The sequence below is a fragment of the Nannobrachium achirus genome (genome assembly GCF_963921795.1).
Source record: "Nannobrachium achirus genome assembly, chromosome: 10".
NCBI lineage: Eukaryota > Metazoa > Chordata > Actinopteri > Myctophiformes > Myctophidae > Nannobrachium > Nannobrachium achirus.
In genome coordinates, this window is record NC_137819.1 from 5,219,763 (window position 1) to 5,242,812 (window position 23,050).

Consider the following 23,050-nt stretch of genomic DNA (forward strand, 5'->3'; position numbering starts at 1 on the left):
TAATTGTGTTTTTGTAGTTGACAATTCCATTTCTTGTTTGGCTTGTAGGCTTTGAAGTTGCACATGGTAGATATGACACATAACCTAAATATACGAAGCAATGAAGGACATATTTGACAACTTTACGCTTTAAATAGAACATCGATAGTGGAAATAGCTGATCTACAAGCTCACAACGCGTCGCTATTTCCACTATTTTTTAAATGTTTGGACATATATAAACATTTTTCAACACGTAAACGATTATGACGACTATCAAGAAATAATTGCGATTATGTCAAATAATTGCGATTAGATGATTATCTTATATATACATTCCTTTAAGAGCCACGCCCACACTCCACACAACGGACATGAAGCCTCCACAAAACGGACATGAAGCCTCCACAAAACGGACATGGTTGAAGCCTGATTCACCCCCTGTCGCCACTGGGGGGCACTGTTCACTAATATATGAGACAGCAATGTGTTCACTGCTCTCTGGGCAGCCTGTGATGCTGATAAAAAATTATAAAAAATTAATTCATGTAATCAGCTTTCTGCACACCTTCTTCAAGATGCCTGCCAAAATGGCCGCCATCCACATGCTGTAATTGTTTGTGTGTGTTAATCTAAAAATGGATTTTTGAAAACATTTTAATCTGACTTAAAACCTAAACCCTTATGTTGATCAAATATAGAGCAGTCCTGCCTGAGCGCCCGGAGGGCGCGAAGTCCTAGGAATGGAGCGGCCGCGCAGCGGCCGCGAATTTCTAGTTATGTAATAATTGTGACTGCCCTGTTCACCGTGCCACTTCTTTCTGCTTCCATTGAACTGCTCCAGGGCTGCAGAGAGAGAGAGAGAGAGAGAGAGAGAGAGAGAGAGAGAGAGAGAGAGAGAGAGAGAGAGAGAGAGAGAGAGAGAGCACCAGTTGGACTGGAGGAGAGGATAATTGCCTTTCGAGCTGCCCAGGGGGAACATGGGATATATGACCTCATCGCTCACCTGTGACGCTCTCCGACAGTAAACGACTTTGAGATACCTAGGTACGACACACACACACGCACACACACACACACACACACACACACACACACACACACACACACACTAGGGATGGGACGATACGCGATATTATCGTTTATCGTGATAAAAAACACTCACGATAATCGCATCGTGGAGATTTAATTTATCGTGATATCGTCCTCCGTCATGCACTGGGATCAATTCACCTTTTATTTGCCGAGTTGCATATCCGGTACCACTTAAACCCTCTGTAATTGGTAAAACGTACTTATAATATACGTACTTGATACAGTCTTTTTTTCACTCTCTATCAAATGTCTTTGCCATAAAATAGTCGTTCTACATGCTCACCGCAATGCAGTGTGAGCTTGTAGATCTGCTATTTTTTGGCAAATGTTCGGCCCCAGGATAATGGACTTTGATTATCGCGATAATATCGTAAATCACGATTTCTTTTGTCACAATAATCGTTTCTAGGAAACGTTTCAGAAGGGGGGGAAAAAAAAAAACGAGAACATATGTCTTGAGTATTTAGGAAAAGTCATGGAAGGGGAAATTTCGGAGACCTTCACGGGGAGAGTCATTGCACTTTGCGATCTCAAAATCGGCCTAAATGACCGGTTAGTCACCCGTGTGTTAAACTCGCCTTGTCTTATACAGCGTGTGCTTTTTTGTTCGGTGTTTTTCTTCTCCGTAGGAGTATGACTGACGTGATCGTAGGAAGCATGGACGCCCTCCCGAAGCCCCCCACCCCCCCGACGCCATGCTCGCCTCCCACCTCCACCCATAAGGAGGAGCTGGTGGAGGGGGAGGGGGAGGAGGGTCACCATGACAACAGGAAAGCGGAGGAGCAGGTGAGAGCCACACTTTGGTCCGCAAAGCGCTGGGCTGCACTCAAGCTGCTAGTGTAAATCATTACACTGTGATGCATGCAAACATACGCACGCACACACACACACACACACACACACACACACACACACACACACACACACACACACACACACACACAATGAATGTTTGGACTGATGCACTAGGACCCTTTTGGCACCTTAGGGCATTGGTTCTCAGCCTGTGGGTCGGGACCCCCTGGGGGGTCCCCAGATGAATAGCTTAATGTGCATCATTGTTTTCTCGCCCAACAGTAAACAAACCAACATAACGTTTAAGTGTATTGAGGGTATCTTCACATTTCTAAAGTGAAAATGTAAGGACTAAAATGACAAATTAAACATTGGCCAAATTGTCAAATATTAGAGGCACAACACGAGGCGTTGTGAGCATGTAGATCTGCTATTTTCACAATAGAACCGTGTTATACCAAATGTAATGCCTCAACTCAGAATATACTGCACAATTCTAACGCTAACCCCTAAAACGTAACTATAAATGCAAATCTAATAAATGTTTCCTCTTTATTGCACAGAAGCACTGCAACCCGGTTCAACCAAAGAGGAAAATGAAGGTATGCTTAAAAACACCTAGCTCTGGTCCATATAGCGTTAGTGGAGTTCTCCCTAACGCTATGTTCCTCTACCTCCCAAATCCTTGGCAAATCCGGAAAGACTCGTCGTCTGGTCCCAAAATAACAAAAACTGTTACGCCCCTCATCCAAACCAAAGGTATCAGTGGACAGTTGAAAGCTTACTAGTGGACACGGTCTGTCTGAGCCCCCCACCACACGCTTGAAATACATTTCTAGGGCGAAATGAAAAATATTCTACCGGATGGAGACTCCATTTCTTCTTGTTTTTTACTATTTGTCGTCGCCATCAAGGTGCCAACTCACTACTGCCGCGCAGGTCAGAGGACCGAAATGCACCGCATTAACGAGCATTAGGTGTTATTCAACTCTGCGACGTTGGAAGCGCGGTTTTGTAAAAACAGTCTGAAGACTGTTTTTACGAAACAGCGCTTCCACACCAGGAAGAGTGTCTCCATCCGGTGGAATATTTTTCATTTCACCCTAGAAATGTATTTTAATCGTGTGGTGGGGGGCTCAGACCGCGTCCACTAAGTAGAGTAAGCTTTCAACTGTCCACTGATACCTTTGGTTTGGTGAGGGGCGAAACAGTTTTTTGTTATTTTCGGACCAGACGACGGGTCTTTCCGGATTTGCCAAGGATTTGGGAGGTAGAGGAACATAGCCTTAGAGAGAACTCCATTAACGCTATGGACCAGAGCTAAAATACACCATGAATCTCACATTATGTGTGCTTATTGTTACACCGGCTTTGAGATGACACTGCATTTCTGTGTGTGTGTGTGTGTGTGTGTGTGTGTGTGTGTGTGTGTGTGTGTGTGTGTGTGTGTGTGTGTGTGTGTGTGCGTGTGTGTGCGTGTGTGTGTGTTTCTCTTTTCAGCCCAAAGGGAAGTTGGTACGGAGTAAAGCCATATGCGAGGACATGCAAGACAGCCAGGTAACACTCCAGGTCTCTCTCTCTCTCTCTCTCTCTCTCTCTCTCTCTCCTCTCTCTCACACACGCGCACACACACACACAGACACACACACACACACAGACACACACACACACACACACACACCCACCCACGCACGCACGCGCACGCACGCACGCACGCACACACACACACACACACACGCACACGCACACGCACACACACACACACACACACACACAGCACCATCATCATCATTACCCTCTCCTCTCCCCCACCAGGCCTCTGTAGAAGAGCATGTTATGTTGGGTTGCCGTGACGACGAGGAGGACGGGCCCTCCTGTAAGGATGAGGAGAGGAGCAAAGAGCCAAAGAAACAGCTATCCAAAGGTGTGTGTGTGCGTGTGTGTGTGTGTGTGTGTGTGTGTGTGTGTGTGTGTGTGTGTGTGTGTGTGTGTGTGTGTGTGTGTGTGTGTGTGTGTGTGTGTGTGTGTGTGTGTGTGTGTGTCTGCACGTGCTCGTGTGTGTGCGTGCGTGCGTGCACGTGCACATGTGTGCGAGTGCTTGTGTGTGTGTAAATGTAGTATAATGTACCTGCAGTATATAAGAGTACAATATGCAGTGGAAAATACCATAGACTGTAAAAAAAATCACACCTGTGTGAACTGAGCGGTGGTTTACCCACCAACCCCTCCCCCTTCCCCCCTGTGTGTGTGTGTGTGTGCGTGTGCGTGTGTGTGTGTGCCTGGCCTGGCCTGGCCTGAAAACAGCGCCCCTCCCTTACAGTTTTTTTCGATTGCTAAAACACATAAAGCAAAAATTAGGCCAAATTTTCACAACCTTTACTTCTGTCCCCAATCGCTTGACTCAATTTGTTACTACTTTAGATTACCTTATCATATTAGACTCTGACTTTCCTTCTTTACACTCTGATGTCAATTTCACATCACCTTGTTGTCAAAAACCACACACAATGTTCAGTTGTTGCACAACTGAACATTGAGACAGGAACCGGAGGCAGAGATGGGCACAAAATACAAAAAGATATTTGAAATACAAAGGTACAAATACCAGGATACTGTCACCAGGGTAGTATCTTGGTGACAGTATCCTGGTCAGTATTAGACCAAGTACTGACCAATTTCTTTCAATATATATATATATATATATATATATATATTTGGTTTTTGTGCCCATGCATCTCTGACTGACCTAAATCTGATGCCTAAATCTACTGTAAATCAAAACTTGTTTTGGATGCATATTTGTGTGCTGTTTTATGTTTGACTATGAAAAAGGTAGGCCTATACTGAGTCATTTTACAAAAGGAGAAATATCTTATTCTCCAGAGCCATGGTCATTCTTATGGTGTGTTCCATTTTGACAATTGTGTTTTCAATTTTGCTCTTCAGTGTTCTGTACATGCTTGGTAGTGTTCAGCCAAAAGCTTAGTTGTGCTTATTCAATGAATGGTATGTGTGTGTCATGTGAAAATATGGCTGTGTTTACCAAATGAAAACACGAGTTCCATTTTGTGAACATGTTAAGAGATTTGATGGCAAAGAGTTGTTTTGCAAAGGGATGCCAGGGTTTAGCAATTTGTGTGTAATGTTTGGAGTTTTGCGTGTGCAGTTTTGAAAAAAAACATACAGTTTTGAAAAACGTGTTTTAGCAATTGAAAAAAACTGTAACATGTGTGGTCATAAAAGGTACTACACCACAGGCTTCAGGCTACATACAGACCCACCCACCCACATACAAACATACCTACACACACGGCCACGCTATGGAGACGGTGTGACCACCGCTCAAAAATATGGACCGTGTTAAGCCATTGGTTTCTATGCTGCGAAAATTACGCTTTTTTTGTCCCTTGAAATCAACATTCATTGGTAGAATAAGGTACCATCTCGAATGCTATTGGCTGCCAACGGTCACATGCAACCGCAGGGGTACTTGGGAGAGTGTGGTGTTGAGCTTGCCAAAAATAAAGCACACAAAGAAGAATCATCACAACCTTATGATCACAAGCAGCATACCCTGCTCTAACATCAAATATAACATAAATTGGAGCATGTTTTCACAAAACGCATATCATGGTGATTGAAACAAGGCTTTAAACTAGCGACAGTCACTATAAAGTATTTATTACAATGTTTATTAAGGTAGGAAAATCAAATAGAATGGGGAAATTAATGGAATCCTAAATGTTGCTTCTGGTACCAGAACAGCGCAACTAGCGGCCAATCATAGGAACTTTCAGTTCCGTGTTTGTTTCATTGTAAATCCTGACAACTACACCCTGGAAAATACGGCAAACTGAGCTGTCCCTCTCTTTCAAGAGAGAACGATAATAATAAATGTAGCGTACCATATACACAATCATACAATAGATTGATTGACTGATTAATTGTAACCCAATGGTTAGGTTCCATTTGCACTCTCTGAGAACGATAATAAGTGTATACAGAATCTTACGATCAATCGATAGATGGATGGATGGATAGATGGATGGATTGATTAAACTCCCAAATCCAGTGGCGTCAGTTCAGAAAAAGCTAAGGTATGGCAACATGACTGGTGTCTTGAACGCGAGTGTTCAAGACACCAGTCATGTTGCCATATTTTATCAACAGGCATGATTCATTTATTTTGAGAAATACATTTTCTTTTTTTCTTTTTTTTTCTGTTTCTACGGTTTCTTGGGCTGGATATGGCAGCTTGGAACAGTTGTTCAAATGCAGCTAAACTTGGCATGTTAGTAAACGTGCCACGATTAACAATAATGCAGCTGACCTGCGGAACCTGGAAATATACCATCTTGTCAAGATGAATAAAAATGTGGAGAATATAATTATAATACCTTGTTGAAGTGACCATTTTGTAAAATTTTGCATTTGTAGTAATTTTACTGTAATTTAACAACATAATAACTAGCGCAGATAGACAAAGAGACATTCATGGATTTATATTTAAAAGTAACTTTTATTTCCCCCCCTGGACCCAGGGTATGGCAGCTGCATACCCCTGCCATACCCAATTGACACCCCTGGGATGGATGGATGGATGAATGAATGAATGAATGGATGGATGGATGGATGGATGGATGGATGGATGGATGGATGGATGGATGGATGAATGAATGAATGAATGGATGGATGGATGGATGGATGGATGGATGGATGAATGAATGAATGAATGAATGAATGGATGGATGGATGGATGGATGGATGGATGGATGGATGGATGGATGGATGAATGAATGAATGAATGAATGGATGGATGGATGGATGGATGGATGAATGGTTGGATGGATGGATGGATGGATGGATGGATGGATGGATGGATGGATGGATGGATGGATGCTTAGGTTGATTGATTGATTGATTGATTGATTGATTGATTGATTGATTGATTGATTGATTAAACTCCCAAATCCATTTGTAACTCTGAAAGTGAACCCAATGGTTGGGACACTCTCTGGGGTATACAGCAGGGGTTTTCAAAGTGGGTGACGGGGCACCCTGGGGTGCCACGACGGCATTCCAGGGATGCCGCGAGATCATTTGATAATATTTGGAATTTACTTGAAACATATTTAGTATCATTTTAAACATTTAAAAAAGTACAACGTTAGCTTCAGTCAGTTCTAACCAACATGGCTATTATCTCAACGTTTTCCTCGCAACATAATCACTAAAATATCGCCACCGTCGGGCCGAAACTTCGTATCTCCAAGTTTCAAATGTGTACGTCTTTTGTGTACCGGTACGTCTTTTCGCGATGCGAGGCGTTGTGTGCTTGTAGATCTGCTGTTTTCACTAGTTTAGTAGATTTTATAGATGATAAATACAAAACAAACGGTTTTGGACATACAAGGTTTCCACCCGACAACGACGATATGCTATAAATATAAGGTGCTGGGAGTGAAAATTATAATGTAGGGGTGCCTCGGGTGAAAAAAAAAATGTATAGGGGCAGTGGCGTCAGTTCAGCAAAAGCTAGGGTATGGCAAAGATGGGAGTCCTCATGGAAAAGAGGCATTACATTTTGGAAAACACGGCTCTATTGTAAAAATAGCAGATCTACATGCTCACAACGCCTCGCGCTGCGAGGCGTTGTGAGCATGTAGATCTGCTATTTTCACAATGTCTAAAAAAAAGGTGTGGAGAATATAATATAATACTTTGTTAAAGTGACCATTATGTAAAATTTTGCATTTGTAGTTATTTTACTGTAATTTAACAACATAATAACCAGCGCAGATAGACAAAGAGACATTCATGGATTTATATTTAAAGGTAACTTTTATTTCCCCCCCTGGACCCAGGGTATGGCAGCTGCATACCCCTGCCATACCCAATTGACGCCCCTGTATAGGGGTGCCCTGAGCCAAAAATGTGGGAACCCCTGTTATACAGTATGACTGTACCCTCACACTCGCTGGCATATTGACGTGTGTCATGATGGTTTTCCCACCATGCATTGCAGAGCCCAGTGTGGAGTACACAGACTCCACAGGCATCGACCTACACCAGTTCATAGTGGACACGCTCAACAGCAACCCCCGAGACCGCATGATGCTGCTCAACCTGGAGCACAACATGGTCGACTACATCAACAGCAACAGGTGAGTGTGTGTGTGTGTGTGTGTGTGTGTGTGTGTGTGTGTGTGTGTGTGTGTGTGTGTGTGTGTGTGTGTGTGTGTGTGTTAGGGCATTCACCAAATATTCGAATACTCGAATATTCGAATATCAAAGTCACTATTCGACGTTGTTCACCGAAGTCGAATATTCATTTTTTTAATTTTTTTTATAGTTTTCTCTTTAAAAATATATAGTTTATAAAGCTTGGCTAGATAGGAAGTCATAAGAATGAGTTGTCAATGCCCCTGGTGGATGAATTTGTTAATGCTCTATACCAGGGGTTCTCAAACCCCAAATAAACATATTTGAACTGGGGACCCCCACCCTGACAAAGCACTTGGAAGTGTAGGTATTACATTTAATGTGACTCAGTTCCGCAGATAAATATTGTGAAAATAGCCGATCTACATGCTCACAACGCCTCGGCTATTTTCACAATGTTCGCCTCTTGCTGACTTGACAGTTTGGCCAGTCCTGTCGAATATTCGACTATTCGAATACTTTGAGGTCGAATAATTCGAATACTAAAAATCTATGAGCGGTGAACGAATCGGGAGCATTTTTATTACGTCGCAAGTACTGCCCGCCCTCCCGTGCCAGGGGCTATATTATATGTATTATTATAAGTATTTTAGATTAGGTTATAGTTAGGATTAAGGTTGTGGTTAGGATTAAGCCATACAGTATCTCCTGTCATACGGTATATTTGAACCATAATAAAATGCATTTCACATTATCAAATCTTTTTATTTAACTACAGTAAATGGTAAATGGTGCATTTATAATTCGCCTTTATCGAAGGCGCTTTACAGAGATTGTGCATTACATTCACATTCATACACCGATGGCAGAGGAAACCATGCAAGGCAACAAACTGCTCACCGGGAGCAACTAGGGGTTCAGAGTCTTGCTCAAGGACTCTTCGACAGGAACTCTGGGGGAGCCCGGGATCGAACTGGGAACCCTTCAGGAACCCTTCATGTTCTAATGACGGTTTCTCTACCCCTGAGCCACTGCCACCCCCTTTTTTTTTACTGTGCAATATGAATGGCAGTGTGCTATCCAAATGTAAGCCACTCAACTGTGCTGTTAACAAAACAAATTCACCCTTTCTACCACTTTTTGTGGTCACATGTTCAGATACTGGATTCTGATTGGCTTAAAACAGTGGTAAATCAGTCAACAACCTTGAGTTGGCTCATGGACCCCGCCCACTGTTGTGTTGCAGAACAATTAATGATTGTAACTAAGTAACCTTGCAAGTTACAACTGTGTTTTCTTTCATTTATATGGTAGAAGTGATAGAAAAGCAATTTACCATTCGAGGGTTTGAACCCTGAAACAGTGGTAAATCAGCCAACAACCCACTCCCTCTCATGATAAATGGCTTACCTTTTTCCACCTGAATGCACTGTACACTGCAGTGTGCATTACAAATGGAACCAAACGGACCCGTAAGGGTCTGTGTAGCCTAATGCATATAGGAAAGTGAGGGTCCTTGAGAATAACAAGTTTGAAAATCACTCCTATGCAGTGCGTGTATATATAGCATGCTATGCTGTCGAGTGTCGACGTTAATGCTCCAGATGGAACTGGCACGCTTACATACATACATATATAACCAACTGTTATAAAAAAAAGAAAAAAAGCTAAATGTGGTCTAATTTGCATGTGGAACATTTCCCAGACTGTATGCATCATCACTGTCCCTTCCATACTTAACTTTGTGAGAGGTAGCTCCACAAACTAGGCCAGCTTTGTTTGTGTGTGTCCGCGCGGCGTGTTTGTGCGTGCGTGTGCAGGGGTGTCGCACTAAATTCCGGGCCCTGGGTACAAGGATTCACATTTTGTGCTTTAACTATTGAAAAATAGCAGATATACAAGCTCACAGCGCGGCACCGAGTGCCGCGCTGCGAGCTTGTAGATCTGCTGTTTTTGAAAAATCGTGAAAACGTGTGCAAGTCTTTGAATATTTCAAATCCTTCTAAGGTTTTTTGAAATAACCTATGTTTCTATGTCAGTGGTGCTCGAACTTTTTCACGTCAAGGACCCCAAAATGTATTTGGCCCACGGACCCCCATCTCAAAATATTTAGTTCCAGGGACCCCCCCCCCCCCCCCCCCCCAGAAGCAGAATTTGAGTTACAAACGTTTGCTTAGAAAATACACATGTTCAAAGATTTGCATGTGTGTGTGTGTGTGTGTGTGTGTGTGTGTGTGTGTGAGTGTGTGTGTGTGTGTGTGTGTGAGCGTACGTGCGTGTTACCGGGTGCAAAAGTTGCACTTGGAGTAAAAAAAAAAAAAAAAGTACCATCAATCTATGTCTCCCACACTCCCAGCCTTTTCCCACTCTGGCCCACTTTTCCTCTCTCTCTCTCTCAGGCACGTGCACACATAGACATCAAAAGGGGGCTTGAGCCCCTGCCCTTTTAACTGTCTGTAAAAAGTGTGCTCTCCAGACCATGAATGCAGTTTTTACGGTCCCATCCTCTTTTACAGTACACTTTAAGACATAATAAGACAGAATAAAGCCATAATAAGAAATAATGTGTTGGTAATTAGAGCTAATATATTTTATTAGACAGAAACAAAGACAGAATAGTAGAAAGAGCGAATACATTCTCTGGCACCGTCACCTGCCGCGGAACTGGTGGTGGCTGCCGCGGCAGTTACCAGCGATGCCGGTGCCAGATAATGTATTCGCTTTCTGCTATTCTGTCTCAGCCACCACCGCACGGACGGGCAGTTTACCGCTACGGGACCTGCCGGTCCGTGCGGCGGCCGCCGGTCCTACTGGCGGGACTGCTGGTCCTATCGCCGGCGATGCAGTGCGACTGCTGGTCGAACTAGCGGTCGTGCGGCAGTGTCTGCCGCTGCAGTTCCGCGGCAGGTGACGGTGCCAGAGAATGTATTCGCTCTTTCTACTATTCTGTCTTTGTTTCTGTCTAATAAAATATATTAGCTCTAATTACCAACACATTATTTCTTATTATGGCTTTATTCTGTCTTATTATGTCTTAAAGTGTACTGTAAAAGAGGATGGGACCGTTTTTACTATGGTGAAAGAAATGCAAATGCCCCTCTTTCCATGCCATACCTGAAGGCAGCGTACAAGAGAACTGCCTTGTCCAAACTCTCCTGAACTTGAATGCAGCGTCTCATGTTGAAAGAATTGCCCTTTCTGTGTAGAAATCCAAGCTGTACACCACATCTCCAATATTGCCTTTTTTAATGCTTCCTTTTGTGCAGTGTTGATTTCGTCGACTAAAACTATGACGAAAAATGTTTGTCGACTGCGTTTGTTTCACTGACGAAAACTAAATAAAAACGAAATAAAAACTAAGCTGTGATGACTAAAACTAAGACTAAATATATTGACAATTCCGTCAACAAAATAAAAACTAGACTAAAACATTAGGGAGGGACTAGTGGAGAAGAGAGTCGTTTTATGTTCGGTTGCTCTCAGGTGTTGCATGCTGAAAATAGCACATCTACAAGCTCACAACGCGTCGCGCTGCGACGCGTTGTGAGCTTGTAGATCGTCTATTTTCTGCACGCAACCAAGTGTAATTACGATGCCATCAAGGCCTGCCAAAATACATGTTAGTTGACTAAATCAACTGTAGATTTAGTCGCCTAAAGTCTTATGATATTTAGTCGACTAAAACTCGACTAAAACCTTTCAGGTGACTAAATTATGACTAAAACGAAATGACATTTTATTCAAAAGACTATGACTAAAACTAAATCAAAATTTTGCTGTCAAAAACAACACTGCTTTTGTGTGGTATCAATCCCCGAAAATAGCCGACCTCCAAGCTCCGAGCTTGGAGGTCGGCTATTTTCGATATTTCCACCGAAAGGCCCTTTTTAGAAATGTCAGCCCCTGCCTCTCTAAAGCCCCTTTTCGAGTGCAGCTTTAGCACCACACCACACCACACTGCACCACACCACACCACACCACACCACACCACACCACATAAAAATATCGACATTTTCCATTACAAAAAAGTACCCCCTCGGTAAGAAACAAATTGACCCTTTTAACTGTGATTATAATACAATATAAATGTGTATTACAACTATCCTAAATTATAATACACTATAATGGATTATAACTGTGATTATAATACAATAGAATCTATTATCATGTATTACAACTATATCCTGGTGTTCTAAATGAAAAGTCAGCGAGTGATCAGTCATTATGAAGTGTTTGGCCCTGTTTGGCCTAGCTCAGACCTACTCTAGATTGTACACTTTTTAAGTACCACGTTTAGTACCACTTTCACACCACTCTACCCAGGTCCTTGTAGTGGAAAACCCTGGCACAAGTGGGCGGTGCGGTGTGGTGTGGTGTGGAGTGGCGTTGGGCCTGTGGAAAAGGGGCTTTATTAACATTCTCTGCACGTCCCTGCTCTCTCTCACCCCCCCCCCCCCCTCCCCCCCACCTCTGTCTCTCTCCCTCCTCTCCCCCTCCCCCCCTCCCCCCCTCCCAGTCCCTTTAAAAAGTTCCCCCACATGTCTTCGTACCACCGAATGCTGGTCCACAGAGTGGCGGCCTACTTCGGCATGGAGCACAACGTGGACCAGACGGGCAAGGCTGTCATCATCAACAGGACCGCCGGCACGCGCATGTAAGATCGTCTCCCCTGTGTGTGCGTGTGTGCGTGTGTGTGTGTGTGTGTGTGTGTGTGTGTGTGTGTGTGTGTGTGTGTGTGTGTGTGTGTGTGTGTGCGTGTGTGTGTGTGTGTGCGCGTGCGTCAGGGCATTAACGAAAAAGTCGACAAGTCGACTCAGTCGACTTCATTACACAAGTCGACTCCCACCAGAGAAAGTAAAAAAAAAAAAAAAAGTTCTATTGTGAAAATAGCCGATCTACATGCTCACAACGCCTCGCAAATTTCTGCCTCTATATATTTGACAATTTGGCCAATGTTTAATTTGCCATTTTAGAGGTATTAAAAAGTCCTTAAATTGGCACTTTAGAAATGTGCAGATACCCTCTATATACTTAAACTTTATGTTGGTTTGTTTACAGTTGAGTGAGAAAACAATGTTGCACATTAAGTTAATCATCTGGGGACCCCCCAAAATAATTGGGTGGGTCGTGTGTGATGTGATGACGCGTGCACCTAATGCACTATGTTTGGCATAGGGCTAAGAATTGGAGCCTGGCTGATATTGAAATCATTCGTGAACCTATTTTTGGTCATCATGTCATTATAGGAGAAAACTTTGGAATCCGGCTTCTAGTGCTTAAATAAAATTTTAAATAAAAGTTCGGTCTATGTGTATATCGCCGTTGTCGGGTGGAAATCTCGTATCTCCAAGTTTCAAATGTGTACGTTCTTTCGCAAAGTTTTTAATTTGCTTGATTCAATATTTCGATATTTGATGTAAATGTTAACTGGCCCTCCAGGCCCAGGGCCTCTCCCCATACACACCCATTGTAACTTCAAACTCTATTTTAACCATGATAGATTCATCAAAAACACACTGCTCACGTATTAGGAGGTTAGTATGAGTCACCAGAAAAAATAAAATGGGTGTTTTTAGCAAAATTTAGAAGCAAAATTTGAGTTACAAAAAAAATACATACATTCAAAGATTTGCACACATTTTCACGACTTTTTCAAAAATAGCAGATCTACAAGCTCGCAGCGCGGCACTCGGTGCCGCGCTGTGAGCTTGTATATCTGCTATTTTTCAACAGTTAAAGCATTCAATAATCCCAGGCCTAAATGGGATAATAATACCATGTGTTAATGTGTCCTCTGCTGTGTTTCAGACCAGAGAAGCGCTTCCTGGATGAGGTCCACGAGCAGAAGACCGAGGACATCCAGCAGTGGAAAGCCATCCTGAAGAGGAACAACAGCTCTGACGACCAGGTCTGTCCTCCTCCTCCCAGAACTAGGGATAGATAGATAGATAGATAGATGAGTCATTCCACGAAACCGGTACGATTTGGACATTTTTTTCGGGAAAATTTGATCGAAATGAATTACTTTTCTGAATAGCCCACACCATTAAGGACATATTTAACATGCAGAAAAACATATTTTCCCATCTCAGGCATTAAATTAATATTTTTATATGGAATAATCCATTTAACAGGGTTGACATTGATAACGGGGTTGAGTGTAACGGGGTTGAGATTTTTTACTCAAGATGGCAATTACTCTACCTGTGGTGATTAAGAAGAGACCACATGGCATGCATGACATTAGGAAATCAGATACATTGTTGAAATAACAAAGATATTTTTCACAAATGATTGTTTTCTATCTTTATTTCATGTAACGGGGTTGAGTTGTTAAGCTTTACGACCACACTATGAAAGTTTAAATGACTATAAATAGGTGTAAAAAGTTGGGAAATATCCTCTTTCTGCAGCATCCTGCTCAGAAGACTTGTAGAATGCCATTGCATGTTGTTGATGTCACTAAAGGAGCAGTTCATACTTTTTACAGAGAGGAGAATGACTTTGTAACGGGGTTGAGTGCGATTGGGGGACGGAGCTATATTATGTGATTTTAATGATAAATCATCTATCTATTAAAATACTAAACATGACCAGCAATAGAGTACATTGCTGGTTTTATGTGAATAGCATAATTTATGCATTATTTTACATTTTTAGTAGTTATATCTCATGTCCACTTTCCTTAGCAGCCATCGGGGACATGAGAAAATGGACAAAATAGGTGGTGTCTACTAAAAGAATTGAAGATAATTTCTGGAATTAAGATCAAATGTATGTAAGTTTTACACAATATTAAAGGGAACATTTCAATTAATGATAAAAGCTTTTAAAAATCAATTTTGGTGACCAAATAGATAAAATACAGCTAAAAGGATTAGAGGGACCTCAAATCGTACCGGTTTCGTGGAATGACTCAGATACCTTTATTATCCCAAGGGGGGAAATTAGGCCATGGCTACACAGAGCTGGCTATTTCATATATCCCGGTTTTTCAGATATCCACATAGAAAAATATCTAGGTCCACACGGAGCTGGATATTTCATATATCCCGGTTTTTCAGATATCCACATAGAAAAATATCTAGGTCCTGCACGACAAAGATATCTAGGTCTAACAAGCACACACACAGTAAAGTCTTCAGAGATATCCGGGTTCCCTGTCTACACGGATCCAGTGAATCGGATATTTTGCAATGTCTTCACTTATTTATCCGGTTTAAAAAATATCCAGCTTCAGAAATATCCAGCTCCGTGTAGCCATGGCCTTAGTTGCCCAGAGGCAGCACAGCAGTATAAGGTTATTTACAAAGTTACAGAGAAGTATGAAAAAGATAAAAAGAAAAAACAAGAACAGAGTACTAACAGAGTACAGTAAGTACAGTAAGAGCAAGGTACAACAGGAAAGGGAACGAATAATATATATACATAAAGTGTCTTAAAGCACGCCTATCAATATAATACAGTGCCCAAATCAAAGTGACTATAACAGTCAATGCTAGTTAGTGCAACAATTATCTCTACATCATGTCAAACACAAGCAGACATACTAAAAAAAAAACGACTAGCACAACCTAATAGTGCAGTGTCCAAAGGTCAGAGCGATAAAAACAACAAGCGATAGAGATGGAACGATAAGTGATATTATCGTTTATCACGATAAAAAACACTCATGATAATCGCATTGTGGAGATTTCATTTAGCGTGATATCGTCCTCCGTCATGCACTGGGATCAATTCACCTTTTATCTGCCGAGCTGCGTATCCGGTACCACTTAAACCAGGGGTACCCAAAAGGTAGATTGTGATCTACCAGTAGATCACCAAGGGTGTGAGACCACATGACAAGCCTCTAATATATATATATATAATTAAAATATAAAAAGAATATGTCAATATGACATCAAGAAGGGCCTGTCAGCTCCCTTCATGGCTTCTAAAGTAGGCAAACCTCCAATGCAATGCTTTGTTCAAGAGTCAGTAGCATTTATAATTACAAAGAACCCCAAAACCTACCACTTCCATACAGAATGGGATGAAGACATTTCCCCCAGTATTTCCCATTCATTTCCCCCTTAAGGCCGGCTTTACAGTTTACACTGCCACTGAAATCTAGATCTGAATCAGATCTGAGTCACTTCAAAAGTGGAATCCGATTTTTTTTAAATAGTCTAAATCCAAACATGTCACATGCAGGTCACATGAAATCCGATTTTGAAAAACCACATCCAGAGGTGGTTTCAAATCCGATCCATATCGGATCTGAGGACATCTGACGTCATTACAGAGCGCGAGTATTTACTATTTGATTACAGCGCATGAGAAAAACAAGAGAGGAGAGAGAAAACACGTGAGCTAAATAGATACAACCAGAGAGAAGAGCGAAACACAAGAGTGAAGAAAAGGAGAGAAAAAGTTTTTGTTGTTGTCGCTTGTCTGTTATGTCGCATTTCCTGAACACGTGATCAACTAGCATCAAAGTTGTGACGTGACGTCATGGCGCCGACGTCATTACCACGGTAACCAAAGCAGATATGTAGACGCAGGGCAGCTTTGGGCTGACGCTGTTAAAATCAGTCAGAACGCACAGATCAGATCTGTGTCACTTGCAAATGCAGTGTGAAAAGTCGGGCCAAAAGATCAGATTTGAGAACCAAATCGGATTTGGGCTGGATTTGACTGCAGTGTAAAGCCGGCCTTACAGTAAGTGTGTTTGTCTGAAATGTAACGCCAGTGCTGCTGTTCCAAAGCCCCCCTCAGGCCCTCAGCTAAAACATTTTGGATGGGTAGATCATGTTGAGCTAGTCATTTTAAAAGTAGATCTCACGTAAAAAAAAAGTGTGGGCACCCCTGACTTAAACCCTCTATAATTGGTAAAAGGTACTTATAATATACACACTTGATACAGTCTTTTTTCCACTTTCTATCAAATACCAAATAATGGATTTTGACTATCGTGATAATATCGTAAATCGCGATTTCTTTTGTCACAACAATCGTGAAATGAAATTTTCATATCGTCCCATCCCTACATGAAACTAAAAGAAACAATCAATCAGACTGAACTTTTGGAAAGTTTGAAGTTTGGAAGAACCTGAAAGAGAGTTATTATTATTACCACCTCCTCCTGAGTAGGGCCCAAATTAGGTTCTGAGAACCTAATCTGAAACCCAGCCCATAGCGTAATGGAAACATAAAAACCCAGAACCTGTGAAATGCGTTTCGTGTCATGCCATGGTTCACTTAGTTCTTGTAGTGGAAATGAGCAGGGACGTGCTGGGCCCCTGATTCAGCCCGGGAAAAAGAATTGGAGAGGCCCTCATTGCGCGCTATAGAGAGAGATCTCTCTCTATAGCGCTGCTGCTGCTACTCAAAGATTTGCCATTTCAGATCATGACAAGTGACAAGCCAATTGTGGGCCAATTACATGAGTTATATTTTGTCATTTTCGGGTGGAAACCTTGTATGTCCAAAACCATTTTAAAAATGATTTAAACTAGTGAAAACAGCCGGATCTACAAGCTTGTAGATCTGCTGTTTTCACTACTTTCGTGCGACAGCCTTGTATGATGTACACATTTGAAACTCGCGAGTTGTGTGCTGTTTTCACTAGTTTAGTACATTTTATAGATGATAAATACAAAACGAACGGTTTTGGACATACAAGGTTTCCACCCGGCAACGACGATATGCTATAAATACAAGGTGCTGTGAGTGAAAATTATAATTGTAAGGGGTGCCTCGGATTAAAAAAAAAATATTCATGGGGTGCCCTTGAGACCAAAAAGTTTGGGAACCCCTGATCTAACGTTCTCTGCTCGTCCCTGCGGACACTGATCGCGTCCTGTGTTTTTTTTATGTTCCCTCTTAGCCGTCGAGACACCACCCGTCTCTGTCGGAGGTCCGGTCGAGCAGGTCCATGGAGGAGCGGGAGGAGGAGTACCAGAAAGCACGCAACAGGATCTTCAACCAGGAGGTGAGCAGGAGAGAGAGAGAGAGAGAGAGAGCCAGCGATAAAGAATTAGCTCATCAGGACCTGGAATTATTTATTGCTTTAGCTATTGAAAAATAGCAGATTGTAGATCTGCTATTTTTAAAAAAAAGTCTCGAACATGTGTGCAAATCTTTGAATATATCGTCGTTGTCGGGTGAAAACCGACGCCTCGCACCGCCTCTGCTGTTTTCACTACTTTTGTGAGACGACCTTGTTTGATGAAGCAGGGCTTTACTTTGCGAAAGAACGTACAAATTTGAAACTTGGAGATACAAGGTTTCCACCCGACAACGACGATATGTATTTTTTTAAGCGAATGTTTGCAACTCAAATTTTGCTTCTGGGGGGTCCCCGGAACTAGATATTTTGAGATGGGGGTCCGTGGCTAAATACATGTCATTTTGGGGGTCCTTCACATGAAAAAGTTTGAGAACCACTGACATAGAAACGTATATATATATATATATATATATATATATATATATATTTTTTTTAAAGAAACCTTGGAAGGATTCAGAAGACACTTATAGAATCAGTTCAAAAAAATATAAAAATATTCAAAGACATGAATGGTGAACATTCATGTGTACAGTGTACACCAAAAATAGCAGATCTACAAGCTTGCAGCGCAGCACTCGGTGCCGCGCTGTGAGCTTGTAGATCTTCTATTTTTCAACAGTTAAAGCATAAATTGATGGTAAAAGTAATGATACCATTTAGACCCTCCCCTCGCGGTCCAAGCGGGTTAGGGGAGGGGGAGGGGGAGGAGGGTGATTGAGAGGGAGACTAATTTGTGTCCTCTTCCGTTGCAGACGCTCTGTACCCAGGAGAGCTCCCACGGAGAATCCAGGTAACCTTGTCTTGTAAATGTGCTCTCTCTCTCTCTCTCTCTCTCTCTCTCTCTCTCTCTCTTCTCTGTCTGCCTATATATTTCATTATCTCATTTAGAACAGCAGTGGTGGGAAAAGTACTCTCAGATGTTGTACTTACTAGTAACCTGACTCCTGCCAGATGGTGGCAGCAGTGCGTACCGCCCACAGGTATAAAGAGCTCGATGCCTCGGTCGCCTCTGCAGTTAATTGGAGCGATGTGCAAAAGTTCTAGTCCGGACTTCCTGTAAAAACTAAGGGAACGCTGGTCAGTCAAAGTGACTACTGGCCAATCACAGCGTGTCTTTTCCGGGACTTAATTATCCAAGGACCACAATTCAATTCAACAGAGCCAGTTCCGATGTTGCGCTGCTCAGCTGTTCTTACAGGCTGCGTACGTAAAGACCAGCCCCCACCTGCCTCTGATTGGCTTACCGACTTCCGTATGTGTGACGCACGCGGAAGCAATGAACACGGAAGTGATGAAGATTCCCTTAGTTGCTCAATGCATACGCCCCCTAGCCGAAGGAGGCGTCTACCTTTCTATGTCTATGGTACCGCCCTACTTTACCATCTGAGACTGCTCGGGGAGAGTTGATATCACTCGTAAAGTCCCAGACCGGACGAATCAGCGGCAGCTACGGGCGGGCTCTGAGCAGCTCTGAGCTAATAGAGTCTGACTGCAGACCACGTGGAAACCCGGGAGGTGGATTCTGGGTGTAACGTCATGCAGACAGGCCAATATGAGTTGGTTGGAGTTGGCACTCCCAGACTGTGATAGACAGACGGCCCCATCCAATCACCTTCTAAATAATTTTAAAAAATGGCCCGTCCCTTACATCGGGTCTGCCCGAGCTATTCCAGATGGTAAAAGTAGTGCGGTATATGCAGTATACGCACTACTGCCACCATCTGGCAGAGTCAGGCTAACTTAGTACTACTAGTAAAAGTATCGATACTGCAGTATAGAAATACTCTGTTACAAGTAAATAGTCCGGAATTCAAAATTGACTCGAGTGAAAGTACAAAGGTTTATTATTTGGTATCAAAATGTACTTAAAGCACCAAAAGTAGAAAACTACTCATTATGTCCCATTTCACGTTTTCAAATGGATACAAATATTTTGAAAATAGCAGATCTACAAGCAACAACGCGTCGCATCGCGAATGTACTTAGTTACTTTACACCAGTGGTTCTCAAATTGGGATTCCAGGGACCCTGTGGGTTACTTTATGGTCTTCAATGGGGGTCTAAATTGACCCTTACACGTCTGTAACTCTGACAGTGTACAAATGGAACCAAATGGACCCGTTAAGGGTCCATTTGGTTCCATTTGCACACTGTCAGAGTTAATGGGAAACCACGAAATGCAAAAGTTTGAGAAACACTAGTGCTTTACAGTTTACACCGATGCACTTAGAACAGAGTTCTGATGTGTGTGCTTGTGTGTGTGTGTGTGTGTGCTCTTGTGTGTGTGTGTGTGTGTGTGTGTGTGTGTGTGTGTGTGTGCGTGCGTGCGTGCGTGCGTGCGCGTGCGTGTGCGTGTGCGTCTGCAGGGCTGTGGAGGAGTACAGCGCTCACAGCTCAGAGACCCAGCGGAGGAGGCAGCTCTTCAGGTAAGCTGTCTGCTCACTGCTGCTCCCCCATTCATCATCTTATAGTCGTGGTGAGGTGGAGGTGCGGAGGGGGGGGAGTCTCTCAGGAACGCTCCCCCCAAGGGCCCTCTGGGAAACGTAGTGCGTGTAGAGCAGAAAGAGGGCACGTCTGGGGCCGTGTTATTTTTATCCGGGATGAGCCGGGGAAAAGTCATCTTTTCTTTTTCTTTTCTCCTCAAGAACGTGTTGTCCCGTTTTAAGTAATGATGATTGCAGACGAAGAAAAAAAAATGCATTAGCTGGGCCTAGCTGAGCATAAGATCCTAAAACAGTGACACCACACCACCAACCTCCCACCAAACTCTCTCTGAGGCGATCTGGCTCAAATGAAGAAAAGGGGACCCCGTTTTGGAGAGCAGAGGTTCTCAAACGTTTTTTCTTTTTTTTTTTTACCTCAGGTTCTACCCTTGGTAAATAACGTTTTCATCCACGGCACCCGTGAATTGCATTGTTACCTTACAGCTGTGGCTCTCAACCTTTTTAGGCCGCGACCCCCAAAATAATCATATTTTAACTGTGGACCCACACCCTGACGAGCACCAAGAGTTGAGGCATTACATTTTGTATAACATGGTTCTATTGTGAAAATAGCATATCTACATGCTCACAACGCCTCGCGTTGCGAGGCGTTGTGAGCATGTAGATCAGCTATTTTTGGCAAAGAGTTTTGGTGTAGAGGGGAAAAAGAGCAGACTAAGTACAGGGTGAAAGGTCAAGTTTATTAAGTATTGACAGTTCAAGTGGTGATCTGAAAAACGCAAATTGACATGAATCCAAAATACACTGATGATGATGATTGTGCTGCCAAACAATGAAACTACAGTATATGGAATCTATGAAAAGGTCGTGGGGGGTCCCTGCTTCATCTCTCTCTCAACCAAGGGGTCCTTGGTTGAGAGAGACCACTGCTGTAGTTGATAATCATTGCTTCTCGTGGAGAAGGAGCAGTGTTGTAGGTGTGAGGTATTTATAACCCATTTAGGCCTAAAATTATTGAATGCTTTAACCAGTGAAAAATAGCAGATCTACAAGCTCACAGCGCGGTACCGAGTACCGCGCCGCAAGCTTGTAGATCTGCTATTTTTTTTAAAGTCATGAAAATGTGTGCAAATCTTTGAATATATGTATTTTCAAAACGAACGTTTGTAACTCAAATTTTGCTTCCGGGTGGTCCCTGGAACTAAATATTTTGAGATGGGGGTCCGTGGCCAAGTACATATTATTTTGGGGGTCCTTCACATGAAAAGGTTTGAGAACCACTAACATACCGGTACTCTCTCAAGAACAGACTAACTGAGCTCCAGTTAAGTGAAAAGGACCTTTTCTTTGACGACGGCTGGCCAGATTGCTGACATAGAAACATAGGGTTTTTCAAAAAATCTTAGAAGGATTCAAAAGACACTTATAGAATCGGGTCAAAATTTTAATTTTCAAGATTTTTCAAAAATAGCAGATCTACAAGCTCGCAGCGCGGCACTCGGTGCCGCGCTGTGAGCTTGTATATCTGCTATTTTTCAATAGTTAAAGCATAAAATAATGATGTGTACCCGTTCTACATGGGATGAAGACGGCCATTTCCTTTTGGCCCAGAGGAGACGTGGGAGCAGCAGCAGCAGCCCATCTGTTCCAGCAGATACTGAAGCCCATAAATCCTGTTAACCAATTCAGAACGGGTACACATTATTGCGTATCATTATTTTATGCTTTAACTAGTGAAAAATAGCAGATATACAAGCTCACAGCGCGGCACCGAGTGCCGCGCTGCGAGCTTGTAGATCTGCTATTTTTGAAAAATCGTGAAAATTAGAATTTTGACCCGATTCTATAAGTGTCTTTTGAATCCTTCTAAGACTTTTTGAAAAACCCTATGTTTCTATGTCAGCGATCTGGCCAGCCATCGTCAAAGAAAATGTCCTTTTCACTTAACTGGAGCTCAGTTAGTCTGTTCTTGAGAGACTGCTATGTCAGTGGTGCTCAAACCTTTTCATGTGAAGGATCCCCCAAAATGATATTTATTTGGCCACAGACCCCCATCTCAAAATATTTCGTTCCAGGCACCACCCAGAAGCAAAATTTGAGTTATACAAACGTTCGCTTTGAAAATACATATATTCAAAGATTTGCACACATTTTTATGACTTTTTCAAAAATAGCAGATCTACAAGCTCACTGTGAGCTTGTGTATCTGCTATTTTTCACTGGTTAAAGCATTCAATAATTCTAGGCCTAAATGGGTTTTAAGGGGCCAGGCTAGTCAGCATGCCCACTAGCAGCCAATTTGTCAGTGCAGGGGAGTTGTTGGCATCCCGATTTTATAGTTCACAGTGGAGGAGCGTTGCCGCACCGAAAAGTTACTGACATTTTGGTGAACTGAGTGATCACACGCAGGGACGTGCTGGGCCCCTGATTCAGACCGGGAAAAAGAGTTGGAGAGGCCCTCATTGCGCGCTATAGAGAGAGATATCTCTCTGTAGCGCTGCTGCTACTCAAAGATTTGCCA

The 23,050-nt window shown here is 42.7% G+C and overlaps 1 protein-coding gene across 1 annotated transcript in view; it reads left to right on the forward strand.

The window, feature by feature from the left end:
* Positions 1-959: 959 nt before the first annotated feature.
* The window catches only part of arpp21 (cAMP-regulated phosphoprotein, 21), a gene marked incomplete at both ends in the record, with an annotated part of 42,991 nt that continues 20,900 nt past the window's right edge, over positions 960-23,050 (forward strand). The window contains 10 exons of the mRNA XM_080734678.1: positions 960-1,003; positions 1,704-1,860; positions 3,370-3,426; positions 3,685-3,793; positions 7,895-8,033; positions 12,548-12,685; positions 13,840-13,939; positions 17,906-18,007; positions 18,838-18,875; positions 20,452-20,511. Coding sequence (XP_080590804.1) covers positions 960-1,003; positions 1,704-1,860; positions 3,370-3,426; positions 3,685-3,793; positions 7,895-8,033; positions 12,548-12,685; positions 13,840-13,939; positions 17,906-18,007; positions 18,838-18,875; positions 20,452-20,511 — 944 coding nt within the window. The remainder of the gene's footprint in view (positions 1,004-1,703; positions 1,861-3,369; positions 3,427-3,684; positions 3,794-7,894; positions 8,034-12,547; positions 12,686-13,839; positions 13,940-17,905; positions 18,008-18,837; positions 18,876-20,451; positions 20,512-23,050) is intronic.